Source organism: Alternaria burnsii (genome assembly GCF_013036055.1).
Source record: "Alternaria burnsii strain CBS107.38 chromosome Unknown 705, whole genome shotgun sequence".
In the NCBI taxonomy this organism is placed as follows: domain Eukaryota; kingdom Fungi; phylum Ascomycota; class Dothideomycetes; order Pleosporales; family Pleosporaceae; genus Alternaria; species Alternaria burnsii.
This window is the reverse complement of record NW_024066107.1, coordinates 3,611,233-3,632,157: the sequence shown is the minus strand read 5'-3', so window position 1 is coordinate 3,632,157 and position 20,925 is coordinate 3,611,233. Positions and strand designations below refer to the sequence as shown.

General features: G+C 51.9%; 9 protein-coding genes across 9 annotated transcripts; 5 read left to right on the top strand and 4 right to left on the bottom strand.

Moving 5' to 3' along the window:
• Positions 1-191: 191 nt before the first annotated feature.
• GT037_001275 (cytochrome c1 heme lyase) lies at positions 192-2,762 on the bottom strand (the record flags this gene model as incomplete). Its single annotated transcript, XM_038926322.1, has 9 exons — positions 192-1,130; positions 1,181-1,409; positions 1,612-1,711; positions 1,763-2,056; positions 2,103-2,136; positions 2,186-2,293; positions 2,343-2,383; positions 2,433-2,455; positions 2,503-2,762. The coding sequence occupies 9 exons, from the start codon at positions 2,760-2,762 to the stop codon at positions 192-194; spliced, it is 2,028 nt and encodes a 675-aa protein (XP_038792178.1).
• A 1,027-nt stretch (positions 2,763-3,789) lies between these two features.
• On the bottom strand, positions 3,790-5,151 carry GT037_001274 (uncharacterized protein; the record flags this gene model as incomplete). Its single annotated transcript, XM_038926321.1, has 1 exon — positions 3,790-5,151. One exon carries the CDS (start codon positions 5,149-5,151, stop codon positions 3,790-3,792), a length of 1,362 nt encoding a protein of 453 aa, XP_038792177.1.
• A 1,010-nt stretch (positions 5,152-6,161) lies between these two features.
• GT037_001273 (ubiquitin fusion degradation protein) lies at positions 6,162-8,531 on the top strand (the record flags this gene model as incomplete). The annotated part of the gene is made up of 1 exon (XM_038926320.1): positions 6,162-8,531. The coding sequence occupies one exon, from the start codon at positions 6,162-6,164 to the stop codon at positions 8,529-8,531; it is 2,370 nt and encodes a 789-aa protein (XP_038792176.1).
• Positions 8,532-8,712: 181 nt separating this feature from the next.
• GT037_001272 (uncharacterized protein) lies at positions 8,713-9,261 on the bottom strand (the record flags this gene model as incomplete). Its single annotated transcript, XM_038926319.1, has 1 exon — positions 8,713-9,261. The coding sequence occupies one exon, from the start codon at positions 9,259-9,261 to the stop codon at positions 8,713-8,715; it is 549 nt and encodes a 182-aa protein (XP_038792175.1).
• Positions 9,262-9,773: 512 nt separating this feature from the next.
• Positions 9,774-10,408, top strand: GT037_001271 (uncharacterized protein; the record flags this gene model as incomplete). Its single annotated transcript, XM_038926318.1, has 2 exons — positions 9,774-10,176; positions 10,227-10,408. The coding sequence occupies 2 exons, from the start codon at positions 9,774-9,776 to the stop codon at positions 10,406-10,408; spliced, it is 585 nt and encodes a 194-aa protein (XP_038792174.1).
• Positions 10,409-12,492: 2,084 nt separating this feature from the next.
• On the top strand, positions 12,493-15,085 carry GT037_001270 (glycoside hydrolase family 55 protein; the record flags this gene model as incomplete). Its single annotated transcript, XM_038926317.1, has 5 exons — positions 12,493-12,553; positions 12,604-12,786; positions 12,837-13,960; positions 14,026-14,595; positions 14,654-15,085. The coding sequence occupies 5 exons, from the start codon at positions 12,493-12,495 to the stop codon at positions 15,083-15,085; spliced, it is 2,370 nt and encodes a 789-aa protein (XP_038792173.1).
• A 578-nt stretch (positions 15,086-15,663) lies between these two features.
• On the top strand, positions 15,664-16,654 carry GT037_001269 (inositol monophosphatase; the record flags this gene model as incomplete). Its single annotated transcript, XM_038926316.1, has 3 exons — positions 15,664-15,781; positions 15,852-15,955; positions 16,001-16,654. Coding segments are annotated over 3 exons (876 nt in total), but the record flags the coding sequence as incomplete, so codon positions are not given.
• Positions 16,655-17,320: 666 nt separating this feature from the next.
• GT037_001268 (uncharacterized protein) lies at positions 17,321-18,261 on the bottom strand (the record flags this gene model as incomplete). Its single annotated transcript, XM_038926315.1, has 2 exons — positions 17,321-17,354; positions 17,438-18,261. 2 exons carry the CDS (start codon positions 18,259-18,261, stop codon positions 17,321-17,323), a joined length of 858 nt encoding a protein of 285 aa, XP_038792171.1.
• A 1,706-nt stretch (positions 18,262-19,967) lies between these two features.
• On the top strand, positions 19,968-20,449 carry GT037_001267 (uncharacterized protein; the record flags this gene model as incomplete). The annotated part of the gene is made up of 2 exons (XM_038926314.1): positions 19,968-20,066; positions 20,135-20,449. The coding sequence occupies 2 exons, from the start codon at positions 19,968-19,970 to the stop codon at positions 20,447-20,449; spliced, it is 414 nt and encodes a 137-aa protein (XP_038792170.1).
• Positions 20,450-20,925: the final 476 nt, after the last annotated feature.

Below are 20,925 nucleotides of genomic sequence, written 5' to 3'. Positions count from 1 at the left end.
AAATACTGTGAAGGAAAACTACAGGAGGAAAGCTGGAGTAGAGAAATGTACCAGTGTAACGACAGAACCACAAAAGTGAACCCCCACCCAAATCATCAGCAAAGTCCGTATGTCGTACAAACCAATTATACAGAAACCCAAACCAACAAACGCCGCGCAATGCTTCATATACACGTGCCGATACCGTCATCCTAATTGTACTGCCTGCTCTTAGCAGCCAGCTCCTCTTCCTTCTGCTTCTTTGCCGCCTCCAACTTCCTCAACTCTCTCGCCACACCCCCGGACGCCCTCCACCAGACATCTGTGCCCGTTCTGATCAACCTCTCCGCTGCACTTGTTGGACCATCAACTGCCGGCCTAACGTCGAGGAAGAAGACTGGCTCGCCCGTAGGTTCGGGCTCACCCTCGTAGTAATCAATCACGTATCTAATCTCCTTGCACCCTTTCTCGTTGCAGCGTTCGACGAACCAATCGTGGCGATCAAACGGGGGCGCCGTGCCAAACTTTTCCGGCATAACATAACCGAGCCATTGCAGTATTTGAGATTTCGGCGTCGGTTCCGTAGGGCGACCGGTAAAACGAAGGAGTTTCGGGGGTTGGACATCCTTTTGGTCCCAGGTTGTTGTGTCAAAGGGGTCGTCGTGTGTGCCGAGCATAAAGTTTGCGACGTCTTCGCCCTTTTTGCAAATCTCATAGCCTTCTGCTAAACCGCGGGAGAAGCGTCGCTCCCAGCCCATAATCTCCGCCCAGGCGCCCTCGTTGAGGAAGTTGTGTACGCCAACCATGGACTCGACGGCTGTGATGTCCGTGTCGGTGTAGCCTTTGCGTAGCATGGCGTTGTACATTTGCTGGGGTGAGGGGTACTCCCAGAGTGACCCGTCACCTTTGGGAATCGTAGAGGTTTCGCGCTCGAGAGGGAGGTTTACGGATTGCGTGTCAGCTCGCTCGTTTGAGAGTTCGGCGAACATGTTATTGAGGGGGTTTAGACGAGCGAGTAAGCCGGTCTTTGGTGGTGGCTCTGATGCGCCGGTGGAGGCATTTTCAGGCGGAACGTAGGGGCAGGCGCCTTGCGGTGTCTTCTTTTCGGCGACTACGGGCGCTGTGGGTTTCTTGTGCATTGGACATTCTGGCTGCGATGTTGTTAGAGGCGCATGCGCATGTGGAGTGGCACAAAACATACTGGAGGCTCCATGCTGCCTCGAGGCATAGGATGCGGCGCAACACGTGCAGCAGGTGCAGCAGGTGCGGTGTCTGCCCAAAACCAACCCATTATCAAGAATCGTGTAGAAGAAGAATTACGGCTGCGAAAACCAGAGGCAAACAAGGGTATATAGGGCTGAAGAAGATGGAACGGGTGGCGGAGTTTATCGGGAGAAACAATTTCGTGCAGGGTCCTCGTCGTCATCGCTCTAAGCAGGTCAGCTGCACTCCGATTGGCCAGATGACTCAACGCAGTGAGAGATGATTTGGAAGCGATATTTGGATTTATTTTCAGTTATATTCTTCATATTGTAGGCATGTGTGTTAGATTTTGTTGTATTCCAGTCCAGAAGCATCTTGTGTTGCTCTCCGACTGCAGTCTTCTATGATCCCGCCGCCTTTGCCGCCAACTGGCCAGTTCCCCGAGAGCTGAAGATGGCCATGATACCAAAACTACCATAGAAAAGAACCATGGGGTATGCTACCAAGCCTCGCATCGAAGTCATGCGCCCTGTGAAGTATGTTAGTCTCTGTAACAACCCTATCAGAAGTCTCAACTTACCAACAACAGTGAACATCGAACTGGAGCTGTAAGAACACCATGTGATAGCCAAGCTTGTCAGAAGATATCCAAACAGCCCGTCAAGTGGAACAATGATTCCAAACATCGATACCAGGACGAGAGGAAGCAGACAGTATCCAAGCACCGAAGCTGATCGCGGGAATGTCAGCGAGGAGCCGAGGTGTGAGCCATGCGGGTGACCGTGGTCTCCAGGGGTTGCCTCAACCGCGTTGACAGGCGGAGACATGAGCGAGAGGATCTGGTGGAGTAGAATTGTGCCGACGAACGCCAGGCCTGTCTCAGTCAGCTATTGTCTTCTTCGACCAGTCGTTTGGCCTACCATAGATGTAACCAAAATGAAGCTTGCCGGACAACTGCAGCCTGTCAGCTCTTGTTTCCCTGAGTTGCTATCGACCTTCATACCAACAATGATGTGCCAAAAATCAAGAAGAAAAGTATAGGACCTGCTACGTCGCTGTCGTCCATGATGTGCTGGTCGATACGACCAAATGGGTTCAGAACGGCCAATGTCTTATTCATCGTCAGCTGTGGATAGCACGAGGCATGGTCCAGAACCGACCTTCATTTGTATATGCCTGAAATTCACTCCCAACTCTTCCACTACACAATGTCAGCTCGTTGTATGCGATCGTGAAGTCGTGTTGCGTACATAGCGGCGGTTCTCCGTCATATCTGCTACAAGTCAGCGATTGTTACACAAACACATCCTCGCGACCTACCCCTCAGTACCAAAAGCTGCCAGCCATCCTGTCCGTAGCCCTGAACTGCCCATGCCCATCTGACCACTCACGCCCGGTGCAGCGAACCCCGCGCCATACTGTGCGGGGTATGCTTGACTTGCCGGTGCGCCATAGTTTGCCTGGAACGGTGTAGAATGTCCAGATACTGGCTGATTGGAGAATGAAGATGGGTAGAATTGGAGGTTCTGCGCATTTCCTGCGCCGTATTGAGGATTTTGTCCGTAGCCATATTGCGCCATTGTTCAATATGCAATTGCGTGTAGTCCCGTGATCGGAAGTAGGTTTCGAGCTGTGATGATCTGGCTGTAGGGTGTTCGCGGTGCTGGAGCCTGGCGGAGGTCTAGCGGAGGTGGTTTTGGGTCAAGATGGTACGTGGAGCTGGAGACGACGTCACCAGAGACTACCGGGCGGAAAGGACAGATCGCGGGGAAAGTAGGCTTTGGTTTTGGGAACGGAGGGCTTGCTCGCTGAAGTTGAAGGAAAGATTGTTTGTTTGCAATGTTGCGGCTCAAAGTGGCAGCCACATGTCATCGTGTGCATCGGCGTTGGCCATTCACAAGCCGCCGGGGCTTGGCAGCAACATGAAGGCGACGAAACCACATGGCACTACTGCATGTACTCGAAATGCAAACACACAGCAGGAGGGATGATTGTTCGTGAACTTGACAACACATGTTCAGAAATGTTTATTCGTGGGCTTGAGAGGGGTATCTAACACTAATTCTAAGAGGAGAGTCATCATTCATACATCAGAAAACCGACAGTTGCTGTATTCGCAAGCAATGTCGTGTCCGTCGTCACGGAAGGTATCTGGGCTCTTCCCAAGCCTCAGACGCTAAGTTCAGTACATCTCCCTGGTTCGTCTTGACGTATAGTTGCACCAGTCACACTGTCTAGGCGTTAGCAGCAGGTTATACCTCTCGCTGTATTGTACTGACCATGGTGTCGGAAGACGCATCGTTATCTTCACGACAATACTCATTGTTGCATTTCTTGCAAGTCCGAATAAAAAGCTCTTTACAGCTTATGCACGTATGGCCACAGCCAAAACAATCACGTCTTACACCGATAACCTGCAGCAGTTCACGTTAGCCTATTTCTTGATTCAAGATCGAGCACTTACCTTGGCGCGCAAGTGACAGTTCCAGGTGCAATTATCCAATAGCCAGGCTCCACGGCCAGTCTGGGTAAGACTGGTTTCCGGAATCCAACTACATCGTAACGGCCTCAAGGTAGCATCGCTTCTCGCGCGCCAAGGTAGGTCCATCATCCCCACATCCCGTCGCTACCGGCTCCGGCCATCATTTCTTCACGGAGGCAGTGTTCCACGCAGAGGCCCATATGTACCTTGATCGTTTGCTTTGGGAGCAGTTGACTGGTCCCATCAGGTTTCAAGCTCTCAGTAAGCTCGGTCTGCTGTAGTTCCGTACGTTGGGCGGTAACGGATCCAGTATAACAATCCTCGTCCCACCATTTGTGACATCTTTCGCACCAACGTCCCTTAAGGCAGTCCTCGCATCGCACTATCAGAGGCGGTGGCACAGAACCGTCGAGAGTATGCGGTATCTGGGCAGCACGCACAGAGGAGCCATGCAGCGGTACCGGGCTGAGTAATGGATGGTGTGATGGGCTTGAGTCGCCGAAAACTGCCGGTCCTTCTGGAGACGAGTGACATGTCTCGCAGCCCGATGGGCCAAGTGCGACAGTTGCGATTGTAGGCCGCAGGAAAGAGGATGGATGAGTTGCTCCACTCGCAGTTGCATCCCTAACATATGCTTTGCTCGGGTCATGTCGTGGTCCTCTGCACAGAACAGCATCGAAAGCAATGATGCCTTCGCATGCTTGGAGTATTTCTGCCCATTCCGGGGACGGCCGCTTTGGTATGATTTTGCCAGAAGATTGATACCATTTGTCCTCGGTCTGCGCTAGTACAGCGTCCAAGGCTTGTTGCGATTTCTCGTTCCATTGTGCCCCAATCTGCGCCCCTTGCGAAGTCGTCACGCCTCTAGGAATGTCTGCGGACAGTTTTCTCGTCACGGGCGATGTAGGACGCGGGGTCCGGTCGCGGGGTCCAAAGATGTAGATGCCTTTGACTCGAGGTGTGCCCGCAGGCCTTGACGGTCGAACCGCATATCGGAGGTATTGCTGAAGCTTGCGCTCGTTCATGTGCTTAGCTTCGCGAATAGAAAGTATACGAACGTTGAATCGTTCTTCCGTAAGCAATTCTTTGACCAACTCTGCTGTCACGCTGAGTCCGTCTAGGACGAGTGTGTGTACGTTACGCAGGACATGGAGCTTCTCCAGCCTGTTGAAGATGTGGCGTAAAGGACCGCTGTAAAAATCGTCTTCTGTGAGGGCTTCATCCATTCGCTCAGCGCGAAAACTGACACCACCGACATCAAGAGGTCCATCGAAAGGCACAATAGCAGACTTTACAGGGGAGAGGTCCAGGTAGCGGAAGGCTTCTGGCGACTGGAAGACGGCATGATGTAGAGACTTGCAGGTTCGCGACAGGTTACGAAGGGCAGATATTGGCAGGTAGGGAGCAGTTTGGCGCAGGATCAAGGTGTTGGAAAGTAGGTCCGCCAGGGAGGTAGGGAGGTCGTCACAGAAAGTGGAAGGGCCCATGGCGAGTGCTCGAGGAATACAACCAGAGAAATTTGGCCAGAGGTTAGATGGGTACTCACCGATTCTTTATCACAATGCAAGACGGCAGGCCAGACAGGCACGTGCCACTGATCTGACACTGCAGGTGTGTGTTGGATGAGCAAAAGGAAAGACTAATCGAGGTTGAGACGCTGCAGAAGATGGGGTTTGCGTAGGCGTGGGATACCGCCGATGGCTCGCTCCCTGCGGCGATCGCAAATGGAGACCCTGCCAAGGCCGGTGTAGTACGCAACTCAAAGCTTCCTGCAAGATCAGGCCGCGATGAAGCATAGATTGGAACACGTCTTGCAGCCAAGGCCGCGCCGGAGGTCTTGGTCATGGACTGTGGAAACAGGCTAAAACAGTCGCTGCGAGATGTCAAGCATGCGACGCGACGCTGGAAGCCACCGGGGTAATAGCCCCACGTTGGCCGGTTACGAGCATGAATCGACATATCGAAACTCAACAGGAGTCTTAGTATAGATGGTGCCAGAGCTCCTTAAGATAGTGCCCGGGCAGAGCCAAGGATCTCTTGCTGAATAGCGAAAAGACTTGCAAACTTTGATTGCTTGAATTTCCACGCGCATTAGAGGTTGCATGTTGGATACCCTCCGCGATAGTCTATCGGAGTATCTACGGAGGGCTAGTGATCGCCTCTCGCCAATGCACCAAGGGGAAAGGTTGCTCACCGGACGCCCAAGATCCCAGGCCGAATATAGATAGAGACCAGGATTGGGGAAAATGGGTAGTTTTCTCCGTCCAACGGTGGCGGTACCTTCACGCGTTACCACGCGAGGCGCGAGCGCTATCGATAAGCCTAACGGGCCGAGGCGCGGAAAGGAAGCGCAATGACGCCAGGCATTCACCGAAGCTTCGAGTAGAGAGGCGCATATGTCAGCCATTTCACGCTTCCAGCACAACAACTGCGATCCTTGATGCGTTTCTCACCACAGTCTCTACCTTTGATTCTCCGCAGGTAAGACACATCTACCATGAATTCGGAAGCAGAACTAGCAGAGCTGAAGTGGTCCGCTCAATACCAACTCGCGCACGTATCTCGAAGCACGCTACCGGGCGACAAACTTCTCCTTCCACCGTCAGCGTTGGAGCAGCTTCTCGCTGCGGCGCCCGTTGTTCACGTCGACGGAAATCGACCTCACATCACCGCCTTCGATCCCTTCAACCCGTACACGTTCAACGCCGAACGCCACGCAAGACAACAGACGCAGGACCGCTTCCAGCAGCTACCCCACCCACTTACCTTTCGACTCGTGAACCCGGAAAACGGCAGGGTTGTACATGCAGGGATACGCGAGTTCTCTGCAGAAGAGGGCGAGATCGTATTGAGCAGTTTCCTGAAGGAGGCGTTGGGAATCCAGACACAATCTGCAGAGCCGTCGAGAGATGCTAGTCCAGATGGGCAGGAGGAAGTCGATGCGGCCATGTCGAACGGAGCAGCACCACTCGAAAACAACGGTGCTGCATCCACAAAGATTACAGTGCATGCCAAACAGCTGCCGAAGGGCACCTTTGTAAAGCTACGGCCGCTCGAAGCTGGTTATGACCCAGAAGACTGGAAATCGCTACTTGAGGAGCATCTTAGATCCAACTTTACAACATTGACGAATGGCGAGGTCTTGGTTGTAGACGGTGGCCGAGGCGTTGGTGGCAAGCGCGAGGAGTTTCGTTTCCTTGTAGATGGCTTCAAGCCTGAAGGAGATGGGATTTGCGTGGTAGACACGGACCTGGAGGTGGACATCGAGGCTTTGAATGAAGAACAAGCACGCGAAACAATGAAGAGGATAGCTGCGAAGATGCACCGTGCACCCGGAACGTCGCAAGGTAGTTCTACCGGCGGGCTGGTTGACATATTCAATGCGCAAACCGGACAAGTACTTGACGGAGAATATGTTGATTTCGAGCTGTCGTCATGGGATAGATCTCGAGGCTTGGAAATTCTCTTAGATGAAGTGGACGATGAGGATGAGGTTGATCTATTTGTCAGTCCATATTCATCACGACAAAGAGCTCGTCCACGGGAAGACGAGCATGTCTTTGCAGACGTAACAAGTCAGTACCCGAAACGCATACGCCTGCGGCCTACAAATGTCGAACTCGACGATGCAGAAGCTGTGTGGATTTCAGTCCATGCATACCCATCCGAATCACCCTCAAACACACCCAAACCCTTCCACTTGAAGGTGTCGGTTTACGATCCCAATACAGAAGCAGAAGATAAAATGGAAGATGTTCTGGAGTCCAATGGAGCGATGGGACCGGACGAAGTAATTTGTCAAAACTGCAAACAACGAGTGCCCAAAGGCTCACTCTTTTTGCATGAGAACTTTTGTTTGCGAAACAACATTCTCTGCCCACAAGGTTGCGGACAAGTCTTTCAGAAGCGTTCGCCTGCCTACCAAACCCACTGGCATTGTCCCCATGATACCTTCACTGGTAACACTCCATTAAGCCGACAGAAACATGATGCTCTCTACCATACGCCACAGCTTTGCTCGACTTGCGATATGGACTTCCCGTCGATACCCATGCTCTCACATCACAAGACTACAGTATGTCCTGGCAAACTGATTCTTTGCCGCTTCTGTCATCTACAGGTTCCACAGGAAGGTGATCCGAATGATCAGTCCCCAGAACTCCTCCTTTCCGGCCTTACACCACATGAACTAGCAGACGGCGGCCGAACAACAGAATGTCACCTCTGCAACAAGATCGTTCGCTTTAGAGATATGGACACACATCTCCGACATCATGATCTGGAACGCCTGTCCCGCCCTCTACCGCGCATGTGTCGGAACGTTAATTGCGGCCGTACTCAAGATGGTGCAAACAAGGCAGGCGATACACGGGCTGGAACGCGCAAAGGCCAAGGCCCAGGCAACGAGATCGGCCTGTGCAGTGTCTGTTTCGGGCCTCTCTACGTCTCTCTGCACGACCCAGAAGGCAAAGCACTCCGCCGCCGTATCGAGCGCCGCTACCTCTCTCAGCTACTTACTGGCTGTGGGAAGGCTTGGTGCAAGAACGAATATTGTCGCACCGGCCGTAAGAACTTGGGACAGGAAGACAAGTCTGTACCCACTAAAGACGCTATCCCACTGGTGAAGCCATTCTTGCAGGGCATGGATGGGAAGGGCTATGATACTCCGCTGCACTTCTGCGTCGACGAGAGGACGCAGAAGTCTAGAACGCTAGCTGAGATGATTGCTGCAGAAAAGGGCATTGAGGGCAAAGGTGGATACGGTCTAGAGTGGTGTATTGCTGCAATGGAAGCTGAGGGTGGAGATCTAGATAAGGCGAGGAGCTGGCTCAAGGGGTGGGCACCTCAGAGAACGGAGGCCAGCTAGTGAGAGCTGAGAATGTTCTCATCGATGCATTTGCATTGCCGCAATTAGAACAATAGAGGTACGATGGGGGTTGTAGCATATAGACTAGACTAGAGAGATACCCAGTAACGATGTAGACGACCTTGAATTCACATAATCGAATCTACACATGAATCTCAATCCCATATTCTCTCCACATGGTCTAGAGCTTACTCTTCCCACTCTTGTCTTGCCCCTCTCTTTCCGTCTGCCTACCCATATCCTTCGTATTGCTCGTCTCCGCTTTCAAGCTGGCTGGATCTCCGAGTTGCGTCTTATTGACCTTTGCCCCGTCGTCATTTGCTAGTGTACCTCGTACCTTTTTGCTGTGCGGAAGATTCTCCTTTGCCTCATTCTTCTTACCTCCTTGCTTCCCATCTTCCATGTTTCGACCCTCTACGTTTCCGCCATTGCCTGTGGCTTTTTTGTCGCCGCCACCAGCGCTTGTACCAGCTTTGCGATAAGGGTCTGAGACTGTGGGAGCAGAATCTGAAGATGAAGATGAGGACGAAGAGGCAGACGGTGTATCATTCCCTTGACCGGCTGGTGGAGCGGAATCATTTGATGGGAAAGACTTCTTGTCGTCGCTGGCGGGTTTCAGACTCGTGCCATCGCCTAGATCGGGGGTAGATTTGGAGGAATTTATTGCTTCTTTGGTCTTTGGGTTTGAAAGGGTGCCGCGGACGGATTTGGAATGCAATGTGTCGACCATTGTTGCTGATGTTATCCGTGTAGGTATGTTTGGTGATGTTACAACTGCGGAGTAGAAAACCTGGGGAAGAGGAGGTTATGACCTATCAGTACCTCGGCAGCTACATCATTGAGACATAGGCGTAGTTTGAGATCTTCCTACTTGTTTACGGCTCGCGTGTCTTTGACGTACTGTTTAGCGCGTATAGATGACGTCTTGCATTATTGAGGTGCGCAATCACATGAAAGCATTAGGGTCAGATTTGAGTCTTTCCACACTCGTTGTTAGAAGTTGCATGTTCCAAAGTGGGCATCGGTCTCAGACTGTGTTGTTGTTTGTTCTTAAAGCATCAATGTCTGTCGTAGCGACGAACGAATGAGGCTGCGTCGGCGGCTTACTGAGCTGAGCACTGATGATCCCCATGATCCGTCGCACCTCGGCATCTCCCTACCCCAGAGCTCCACAATCATGTCCTCGATAAATGTCGCGGGAGCGATACAGGCGGTTCCTGTCCCAGAGAATATCGATGCGCCATGACAGACGCCGTCATTTCCCGCCTGTCGTCGGTTCCTTGGGCTGCTGCCTTGATCAATGACCCCAATTGGACTCGAGTCAACACTGCCTCCCGGACACCAAAGGCATCTGGAGAAGATTCCTTCTTCGCAGAGACTCTAAGCACAGGCCGTACGATACGAAGCCTTCTGACGCTTCGACCGATCAACGAAGAAGATGGTGATATTGCATACAAGGAGGTCAAGACTATCGTGGAGCTAGGCGACGGACTCAACGGCTACCCACAGATCATACATGGGGGTTGTGCTGCGACACTACTTGACGAGATGTGCGGCATCTTAATCATGCTGAATATGGAGAGGAAGGTGCAAAAGATAACAGAGGACGGCCGCCGCGCAGCTGCCTTGAACTACTTTACCGCCTGTTTGTTCATGTCGCGCATCAACTCTAACACACAAGCTGAACGCAGACAGATCTGAACACCACCTACAAGAAGCCGGTGCCGACACCCGGTGCGCTCCTTCTTACGGCCAAGATCGAGCGACAAGAAGCGGGCGATCGGAAACTATACGTTCGTGCGACCATCGAAGACGGCCACGGTACACTATACACGCTCGGCGAAGCCTTGTTCATCAGGGTTTCAACCAAGCTATGAGGTCGTTGTGAACCGTCACATGCTCTACATGTGAACAGCCAGTGATGTGACAGTATTACAATGTGTTACGGAATGTCCTCAAAGCGCCTGTCAAAATGAGCCTCACTCGGATGCCGGTCGCCGACCAGCCTCAAGAGCACGTCGACCAAAGTAGCGCGTACTAAACCAGTACATGAATACAGTCTCTCATCTTCGACGTCGTACCACTCGCGTGGCCATCTTTTGTACACGGCTGTGTGCCGACATGTTTGTCGTACGACACCGCACAATACAATTGCATGCCATGATCCTACGCAGGATGACATTGCGCTTGTTGTTGATGCAAATCCCAACCCCTTTTCTCTACTGTAATACAGAATCCCTGTCATACTTCGATTTTTGAACATCTATCACCATAGCCACCTTCCAATACTGTGACTAGACGGGCGTGTACTTGGAAATTGGCGCTGCTAACTTTTTCTACCGCAATTAGGCTGACCGACTTTGTCCGAAGTTACAAGCGTACGTTCGCTTGACTACCTGGATCGCATACTCTGTGACTATTCCATCGGCATCTGCTCATGTTTTGCGACATATGAAGCTACTGAGCGCGGCGCCAGCCCTTAGTGGCAGATCGGCCGAACGTGCAAGCTGGGTTCCGGCCACATGACTGGTCACAACCATATTCTTTTAATCTATCCAACCCTGACCCACATGATCTACCCTGTGCATGACCGTCGTCTAGGCCTGGCTCCTAAGATCTGGGGTAGTCAAGCCGGCGCTTGCGATGTTGCAATCTCCAAGGCATGCACACAAGAAATCCTTCTCTACAATACGGCGCTCGAACAACCTCTAACCCAACTAAAGCTCTACCATGCCCAGGCCTGGGCATGTCCGAGTCCACAAACGGCGCTAGATGCTCCACAGTGAGCGTTCATGCGCCTGACGTCGCCGTCATTTGCAATTCTTTTACTGGTGCCGTTTCAAACTGACTTTGTTCCGATCAGGCAGGTCCAAACAATGTTGCCGGGCTGGTCTTGAGGTTGATTGTCTTGCGACAGTCTCACAAGACTCCCTGCATTTGCCCCATCACTGCACAGTCGGTGTAAAGTAAGTGCCTTGACGTCCAAGAAGAAACTAACAGGAGCACGCGGTCTTGAGGCTTATGCTGCAGGGCAAGATCATAGGGCAGACTCATGCAGTGCGATGCATGGCTCTACTATCCAGGACTACCCCACATTCAGGCGTCGCCGTCGAACTACGGTAGATGGCGCAAACCCGGGGTTCTAGCATTCATGACCGGGGAGCCAATCGCAGAGACGTTCGCTCTGGTCTTAGGATTAGTGTTCATCACATGCTTTGTTCGGTGCTTGCGTTGTCACTGGACAGCACTTCACAGAAGAAATATGCGTAGGGCCGACCCGATGACCAGTGCCTATCAAGGTTAGCTGTAAATCCCCTGAGTCTCCTCGCAACTCCTTCTCTGCTTGCAGCTTACTCAAGGCGTATGTCGAAAGGCATGTTGCATATCAGTATCCGCTACCATTCAACCTTCGGTGAAAGCTGCAATTTTTGTGCATCATAGCGACAGATTGCGACAAATGGAAAGGTGGACCAGGCTCGCCAAATGGCTAAACAAAGCAAAGTATTCTTCGGAGATTTGGCTTGAAGGGGACGGGTGTAAGTACGCGCTCTTCCAGTCCCCAGACTACGTTACTCAGACTAAGACATCTCGAACTGTGAACCGAAATGAGCTATGTAACCCCTTCAAACGGCAACGGGGGTAGCCGCCTAGTGAGTCAGTATGCGGTAGGTCCTTATGACCTTCTAAGTGGCAGTCGGTGAGGTTTCCTCATCACCGGATACTGCTCGTTAGCCAGTCGGCAGGCTTCGTAGGGGCAGATCCTTAAACTGATCGCGTGGGTGTATGGGTCTTCTCCTATCACCCAAGAGGGGCGGTAGTAAACAAACGGAGGTGTTAAATAGACATCATTATCTCCCCTCCTGAGACCTCTTCTTTATTACTATACTCTACACTCCTTTGTACACCTTCTCTTGGTGTTTCTACTGTACATAGGATTGTCTACTGGTACATTCTTACGAACATGCGCTTACCCTCCTTGATTGCCTGCCTCGGTGCAGTCGGTATTCAGGGTGCTGCTATATGTAAGCAAATATCTCCCCCCTTTTTACAACTTAAGGCTGACATTACGTAGCCCGGTTTAGCAGACAAGTATCAAATGATACTGAGCCTGCATCAAACATAAGCAGCATCCAAGGAATTGCTGCTATCACAGATGGATACTGGTTAAATGATCTCTCTGGCAATGGAAGGGCTGCCTTCAACGGTAATAGCGCTTACAAAGTCTTCCGCAACGTCAAGGAATACGGCGCGAAGGGTAAGTCACTTTGCTTTTCGTATTCCAACATGCCATTGACGCTCTTACAGGTGACGGTGTTACCGATGATTCCGATGCAATCAACCGTGCTATTTCCGACGGGAACCGTTGCGGTCCCGGCGTGTGTGACTCGGCCACTGATTCCCCAGCCGTGGTCTACATCCCTTCTGGAACTTACCTCATCAGCAAACCCATCATCTTCTATTACATGACACAACTCATCGGTAACCCTCGAGGTCTCCCTGTTTTGAAGGCTGCTCCTACTCTCCAAGCTCTTGCTCTCATCGACGCTAGTCCTTATGGCAGCAACGGTAACGCTGGCTGGACGTCAACTAACATCTTTCTACGACAAATCCGTAATTTGGTCATCGATGGCACCGCTGTTGCACCTACCAATGGCTTCCAGGGTATCCACTGGCCTGCCTCGCAAGCTACAACTATCCAGAATGTCAAGATCCGCATGACCCAGGCGTCAGACTCGGTACATGCTGGTATCTTCGTTGAGAACGGATCTGGTGGCCACATGGCTGACCTTGATATTGAAGGTGGTTTATATGGTATGAACATTGGAAACCAGCAGTTCACCATGCGCAATGTCAAGATCTCCAAGGCTGTCACCGGTATCTCTCAGATCTGGGACTGGGGCTGGTTGTACTCCGGTCTTTCAATTAGCGACTGTGGAACCGCCTTCTCCATGAGCAATGGTGCCGCCGCCAACAAACTCGAGGTCGGCTCTGTTGTCATTATCGACTCTGAGATCACCAACTGTCAGAAGTTTGTCGATATGGCGTGGACAAGGACCAGTCAGCCTATTGGTGCTGGCCAGCTGATACTCGAGAACATCAAGCTCAACAATGTGCCAAACGCTGTTGTAGGCAACGGAGCCACTGTCCTCCCAGGTGGAACGCTCACTATCCAAGCTTGGGGTCAGGGCAACAAGTACGCTCCCAATGCGAACGGTCCAGAGAAATTCCAGGGAAACATCTCTCCTGTCGCTCGACCAGGAAGTCTTTTGGATGGTGGCAAGTACTATTCCAAGTCGAAGCCGCAGTACGAGAACCTCGGTACTGGTGACTTCATCAGTGCTCGTGGTAGTGGAGCCACAGGTGACGGTCGTACCGACGACACCAGGGCTGTACAGGATGCCATCACCAGGGCCGCTGCTCAAAACAAGGTGCGTAATCGCTTTAGTACTACACTTTATCTCTTTTTCAAACACTAACTCTACCATCCTTGTAGGTTCTCTTCTTCGAACATGGCGTTTACAAGGTCACAAACACCATTTACGTCCCGCCAGGCTCCCGAATGGTCGGTGAGACCTTCTCTGCTATCATGGGCTCAGGTGCCACATTCGGCAACAAAGACAGCCCTGTACCCATCATGCAGATTGGCAAACCCGGCGAGAGCGGTCACATCGAATGGTCTGATATGATTGTGCAAACCCAAGGTGCTACTCCAGGAGCTATTGTCATCCAATACAACCTCAACAGCGACCGTGGCTCCGGCGTCTGGGATGTTCACACCCGTATCGGAGGTTCCAAAGGTACCAATCTGCAGGTTGCTCAATGCCCTGCCACTGTTGGATCCGTCAATCAGCAATGCATGGCTGCACATACCAACGTGCACGTTACCAAGGGCGCGAACGGAGCTTATTTTGAGAACAACTGGTTCTGGACAGCAGATCATGATTTGGATGATGCACGATCCACACAAATCTCCATCTTCACCGGACGCGGACTGCATATCGAAGCGCAAAACGTGTGGCTATGGGCTAACGGCGTGGAGCATCATGCGCTATACCAGTACCAAGTAAGTCACTCTCAATTCTGTAACATGGCAATACAAGCAAAAGCTAACAAATAGATAGTTCAACGACGCATCGAACATCTTCGCGGGCTTCATCCAAACGGAAACCCCGTATTATATGCCCACACCTGATGCCTCGAACCAGCCCTACGGCAGGTCCGACGCTTTCTCGGACCCCGTCTACCCATCTGGTGCATCAGCCTATGGTCTCCGCGTGCTCAGATCCAAGAATGTGCTCATCTACGGTGGCGGCTTGTACTCCTTCTTCCGCAACTACAATGTCGGATGTTCAAGCGCTGACGCACCAAATGGGTTCCGCAACTGCCAGAGTCGTGTCTTCTCTATCGAGGGTGCTAGCAGTGTGCAGGCTTTTGCACTGAGTGAGGTGGGTAGCGAATTTATGGTTACAGTTGATGGGGTCGACAAGGCCAAGTGGAGTGACAACCTAAGTGTGTACTCGAACACTATCGGGTGGCTCGGATACGGATTCTAGATCTGGAAGGGGATGTTGAAGTGTAAATAGGAGTGAGGGATTCAATCGGCTGTATATATGGGCTGGAGTTTGGTGTTCCCCAGGTTTGCTGGCTACGGTCGCTATTCGTTGGTCGGGTTATCATACTATGGGCTTAGTATGTGCTTTCTTCGACAATGCAAAGTCTCAAATCATGCTTTTTCTCCATTTATTCTCTACCGAGTGTCAGCATTGATTCCGGGGTCATGTAGTCGTGTGGCTGGCAGTTGATGTTGCACCTCAAGCTCAATACTCGTGCGTGAATAGTAAATTCATCTCATGATCACTATCTAATACTACTCGTATGTCTTCTGACCAACATTCAGTGCTTCGCGAGGATAGTTTGTTAGGATTTCTAACGTCAACCGCTAAAAGTTGCTGTTTCCCCACGTGGCGGACCCTGCATACACAACTCCAGGCTGCCCCACCGAGGGGCACCCAGGTAGCTCTGACGTTCGAAAGCTGTCGAGCGCAGCTACAACATCACCAAAAAAACAGTCTACTTTCAATACATCACACTCCAATCGCAAACTGTTAGAACAAACCGATCGATATCCAAGATGGCTGGCGTCAATCTCCAAGAAGTCCACGACTTCATGATCTCTATCGCCAAACAAGCTGGTGAACGAATCGTCTCCGCAAAACCCACAACTCAAGGCTCAGGATCGAAGAAGAACTGTACGTATCGATCGCTGAAGTGGGATTCTGTACTATCAAAACGATGAGTACTAACCAAATTGGATTGCAGCGGTCGATCTCGTCACCGAAACTGATCGCGCCGTCGAGAATCTTATTTCGACATCCCTCCGCGAGAAGTACCCAGACTATGAATTCATGGGCGAAGAAACATACGTAATGCTCCCGTACGAACTGCATATGAGACAGTTACTGATCTAGAACATCATTCTCCAGAAGCCCGGCGACAAACTTACTGCAGCACCGACATTCATCTGTGACCCCATCGACGGAACGACGAACTTTGTGCACCGATACCCTTACGTCAGCATCTCGCTCGGTCTAGCGATAGAGCGTGAGCCTACCGTAGGAATCGTGTACAACCCATTCACACAAACTTTGTACTCTGCGATAAAAGGACAAGGCGCGTATATGAATCAAACGACCAAATTACCACTATCACCACCAACGCCGCTAGAGACACTGAATACCTGTTTGGTTGCTGTGGAGTGGGGCAGTGACAGGAGCGGGAATGACTTCAAGGTCAAGAGTGAGACTTTCAAGAAGCTGGCAGCCACAAAGGAAAATGGGGGTGGCATGGTACATGGGTTGAGATCATTTGGTTCGGCGGCGCTGAATCTGTGCGGGGTTGCGAGCGGAGGTTTGGACATTTACTGGGAAGCGGGATGCTGGGCATGGGATGTTTGTGCTGGGTGGGTTATCTTGAAGGAAGCCGGCGGCATGGTGGTTGATGCAAATCCGGGGAACTGGAACCCAGAGGTTGAGGGGCAGAGGTATCTTGCTGTACGAGGAGGTGAAGGACAAAAGGAGATTATTGAGGAGTTCTGGAGCTTGGTTGATGGTGCGTTTGAGGTGGGTATGTAGAGGATGGATACTCCCGTGAGAAGAGTGGCAAACATGGTCAAGTTCGGACATCATATCACATCAGCATCAGCGCAATAGTTAGCGGCGGCCAAGGGTTTTCTCATTATTGCCACCACTAAGATATCCTCCACAGTCAGTCAGAACCTTTCGAGCGGTCTCGATCAATCTGTCACCGCATCGAACACGTCTCCACCAGAGAGTGGTGTTCTCCAGCACGATGTCTTCCTGATCCACGCAGCACCATGTTTCCAAAAACGAATGTCCCTTCTTTTCCTTGGTATTCATACAACAAGCGCTTGATTCCCCAAAGCACAAAACAAAGGAAACACAGTTTCGTCGTCGTGTACTCTCTCCGCAAGCAGAGAGGGGAAGAGCTCGTTGATATCGTTGAATTAAGGATCAGGGGAAACGCGATAGGGGTAAGCAAACTCCACTAGTAAAAGAGAGCGAGCAAGAGAGATAAGATGAGTTGGGATGATACAACGGTACGCCGAATGTTTTTGGTTGTTTTCACGTTTTGTCGCTGGTCGGCAATTTGGATGTGCGAGCGGAGCAAGGTATGGTTTCCAACTTGGTGTGTACTCCGGGGTTGTATGCGAGGTGTGTTTGTTTGCGGGTGTTGCGGCGACGGGTAAGTGGGTGTGCGAATCAGTGTCTTTAGATGGTCCTAGGAGTGCCGCGGGCTGAGGCGCTGCCGGATTGTCAGTACGAGATCAACATCACAATATGCAGGGATCTTCAAAAGAGGGTATAGCAGAGAGGCGCAAGGCGTACCTCGCGTCCACAAGATCATCGACATGATTGCACATAGCCACGAACAAGTCAAAGAACAGTTTTCCCCCCATCTCCATCTCCATCTGCATGGTGCCACTACGCTTGAAAGTTTTCCGACTGCGGATAATCAGAGCGAGGTAATGAGCGCGCAGCCGCGAGTCGCTATCCGGCGTATTCTCGTACGCGTAACGAGCGCTGCGCAAGATGGTTCCGACCTCGATCCCGCTCTGCAGGCCCTGCTTGCGCAGAGAGAGCTTCTTGAGCTCTTCGAGGCCATAGCGATCAGCTGCACAGTAGACTGCTGTGTCGCGGAGAATGACGTCTCCTACGCCGGAGTGGAAAAAAGTTGGCTCGACAGCAGCTGCGCGGTCGCCGAGTTTATTTGGGTCGGGGGAGGCAATTGCACCTTCGAGCATCCAGGTCTGGCGGCGCTTGTCTTGGACAAGGCGTGGGTAGTAGTCGCCCTTGTACAAATACTCGAGAATACAACTGAAAATCTCAGGTTCCTCCGTGGGCAGATCGATGCGGCGATTAGCGGACTCGAAGAACTGGCTCCGCAGCAGTTCAGCAAAGTACGGAGAGTGACTTAATACATCTTCGTGCGCAGCGAACAGTCGCTGGTCGGAACCAACGATGACTGTTACGATGGAAGAGGTGAGCGCTGGTGAGCCACCATCCATCATTGGACTGTCCTTGCGCGTATCCAGCTTCTCGGCCATGACCTTCTGCTTGGACGCATCGCGGAACGATCTCTTCGGCTGTTTGGTGATCTTGCCTGAACGGTCTTTTTCCTTCGAGCTAGCGAAAGAGCGTTTGCCGAACATTTTGACCGAAGAGAGAGATCGAAGTAGCGAGCGACGGAATTTCTCGTAAAGAGTGGACAGGTTAGTGTGACGCAGCGTTCATATGAGAGAAATGGGAGCTCCGGAAACTCTCAGATTTCGCAAACCTTTCGGGGGAGAAAAGTCGTTGAAAATCCGAAGAGCTTAGCGAGTTTACCAACACTGGTGGTGAAGATAAAGCACGCTTTGGTTGTCGAACTCAGGCTTGTCGTGAGGCGTAAAGATTCAAGTTGTGGGGTCGCAGCTTGTTAAATACCGACGATGCCAAGTCGGTGCCCCTGTAGCCTGGACAACTAGCGCTGGCAGGCTGGGGCTATGTTACATGCATACTCCTATCGCTATTCGCCCATTGCTGCATGCTGGGCTGCAGCAGATATCTATCAGGCTGCGAGGCGTCATTGTTTGCACCTCCTCATTTGATGCCCTTTGAAAACATGGAAGCCCGTGGAACATGGCAGGCCCTCTGAGGATTGACAGTAAGCGAGCCACGAATAGCACGCGATATGATGTGTTGGACCTAGCGATGTAGACTCGAGGCGCGAAAAAAAGCTAGCATGGACAGGGAGCTGGAGTTTGTAAGTAAAGCCGTTTTGGTCGGACCGTTTGTTGTGTGCGCGTCACGTCTCTATCGCGGTGTAACGTGACCTGGGGTTGCTGGGCGACCTCTGTGACTCACGAAGATAGTGGCTGCAATGAGTGACGAAATGTCCAGTCCTGCAATGCACCGCGCCCAAGTCTAGATTCAGGAAGATTTTGAAGGTCGGGGACAACATGCAGAAGTAGGCTCAGAGCTCCGAACTATAATACTGCGCTTATGCGCTATGCCTAGTGGTGAAGCGAGCAAATGCGTGGCCTACGTGTTCAGGGACTGTAGCTGCTGCTGCTAGATGCGTCGCGGTCCTTATCGTGGTCTTCGCCTTGCAGTCGGTCAGTAAGCCAGTCGTAAGCGTCTAGCAGCTGTCAAGTCCAAGGTGAAACACATTAGGCCGTCAAAGAGGTCAAAACCACGTGTTCTAGATGACTGTCGAGGATGTCCAGTCTCGGAGATATAGGTGTGGATTAAGGACATGGGAGTCTTGGTAAGATGTGGTGACGGGGATGCACCTTGATGTTCGGCACTCGCAAATGAGGCGCAAAGTAGCGATACTACCGTTCCCTGGTGATGGTATGACGTCGTTGTGTTTTCACACACTCGAGTGAAGTTCAGCAAGACGTGATGCGAACAATCGACAGATATGGAACGAACAACGTGTGAATTCTAGCGTGTCCCTGCTACCAGAACGTGTGAAGGCGATCGTCTTCCGGGCCGCGTGCGGAGCTTTGACTAAGGATCTAAGGTCCCTCGTCATCCATAGGCAACTTTCCCCACATCTACAACCCTCTTTTCACGTCCATCACCTGCCACTGCATCCCACTTACCTACCCGGAGAGTAAAGTTGTTGCATTCTATTCTTACTCGTCGCTCTGCCTGTACATTCACAGCGGGCGCCTGCTTCTGTCTGACTACTTCAACTACACCGCCTACCGCGTCGCCGTAGACAGTCTCAACCAAACTTGACAGAGCAACCACACCAACTAATCGCAACCATGAGCACCGGAGCGAAGAAGCGTATCATGAAGGCAAGCCAAATTGCCCTGGCGCAGAAGCAAGCGTACTAATAACAAGACGATAGGAGTACGGCGAGTGCATGGCTGACACACCGCCCGGTATGAAGATCAACTTTGACGAGCAGAACATGACCAAGTGGGAAGTGTTGATGGACGGCCCAGCCCAGTCGGCCTACGCGGTATGTTGGATTGTCTGATCCATGCGCCTTCCGTGCGCTCTCGGTAGCGCCTGCTAACAGCTATGCAGGGCGGGCATTTCAAGCTCGAGATTACTTTCCCGACCGAATACCCTTTCAAGCCACCCGTCGTCAGCTTCCGAACCAAGATCTACCACCCCAACGTCAGCAACGACGACAAGGGGTCCATGTGCTTGGGTCTGCTGCGAGCCGATGAGTGGAAGCCGCCAAACAAGGTCGTGTCGGTGCTCCGCCTAATCCAGACGCTGCTCATCGAGCCCAACCCAGACGACGCGATTGAGCCGTCCATCGCCAACGAGTACCGGGAGAACCGCAAGGAGTTTGAGAAGAACGCAAAGGACTGGGTCAAGCGCTACGCCAAGTGAGGGGTCTCACGGGTCCTTTACCGGCCAGGCGGACGTGGGCATCGGTTGGGGCAGCACAGAGCTTGACGGATATATATTCATTTTGCATCTTTGGCGTTCGGCGAAATTTGCATGCGGACGGAACCCGTCTTGACCGGTGTGGGCGAAGAAGCATACAATGTTTTGCAGATCGCGATGCGCGCACGACTTAGCCAGGCATCGGGCGATTAATGCAGGGTAGACTTACTCAGGTTCACCAAATAAGATGAGTTCAAACCGCAACATGTCGTCATGTTCAAATCTCCCATGCCAGTGCTCTCAGAAGCGAGCCGTAGCATATTACCAGGGGGGGACCTGAAAATTTCCTTCTCGAAGCCCGAGAAAGGCTTCCACCGCCTAGTGCACTTCCTATCTGAGATTGCTATGTCCTAGGCAGGTCGACCATCCAAGTTTGTTCGCTTCGGGGTGAGAGCTTGGAGGCTGTGAGTGCAGGGCCA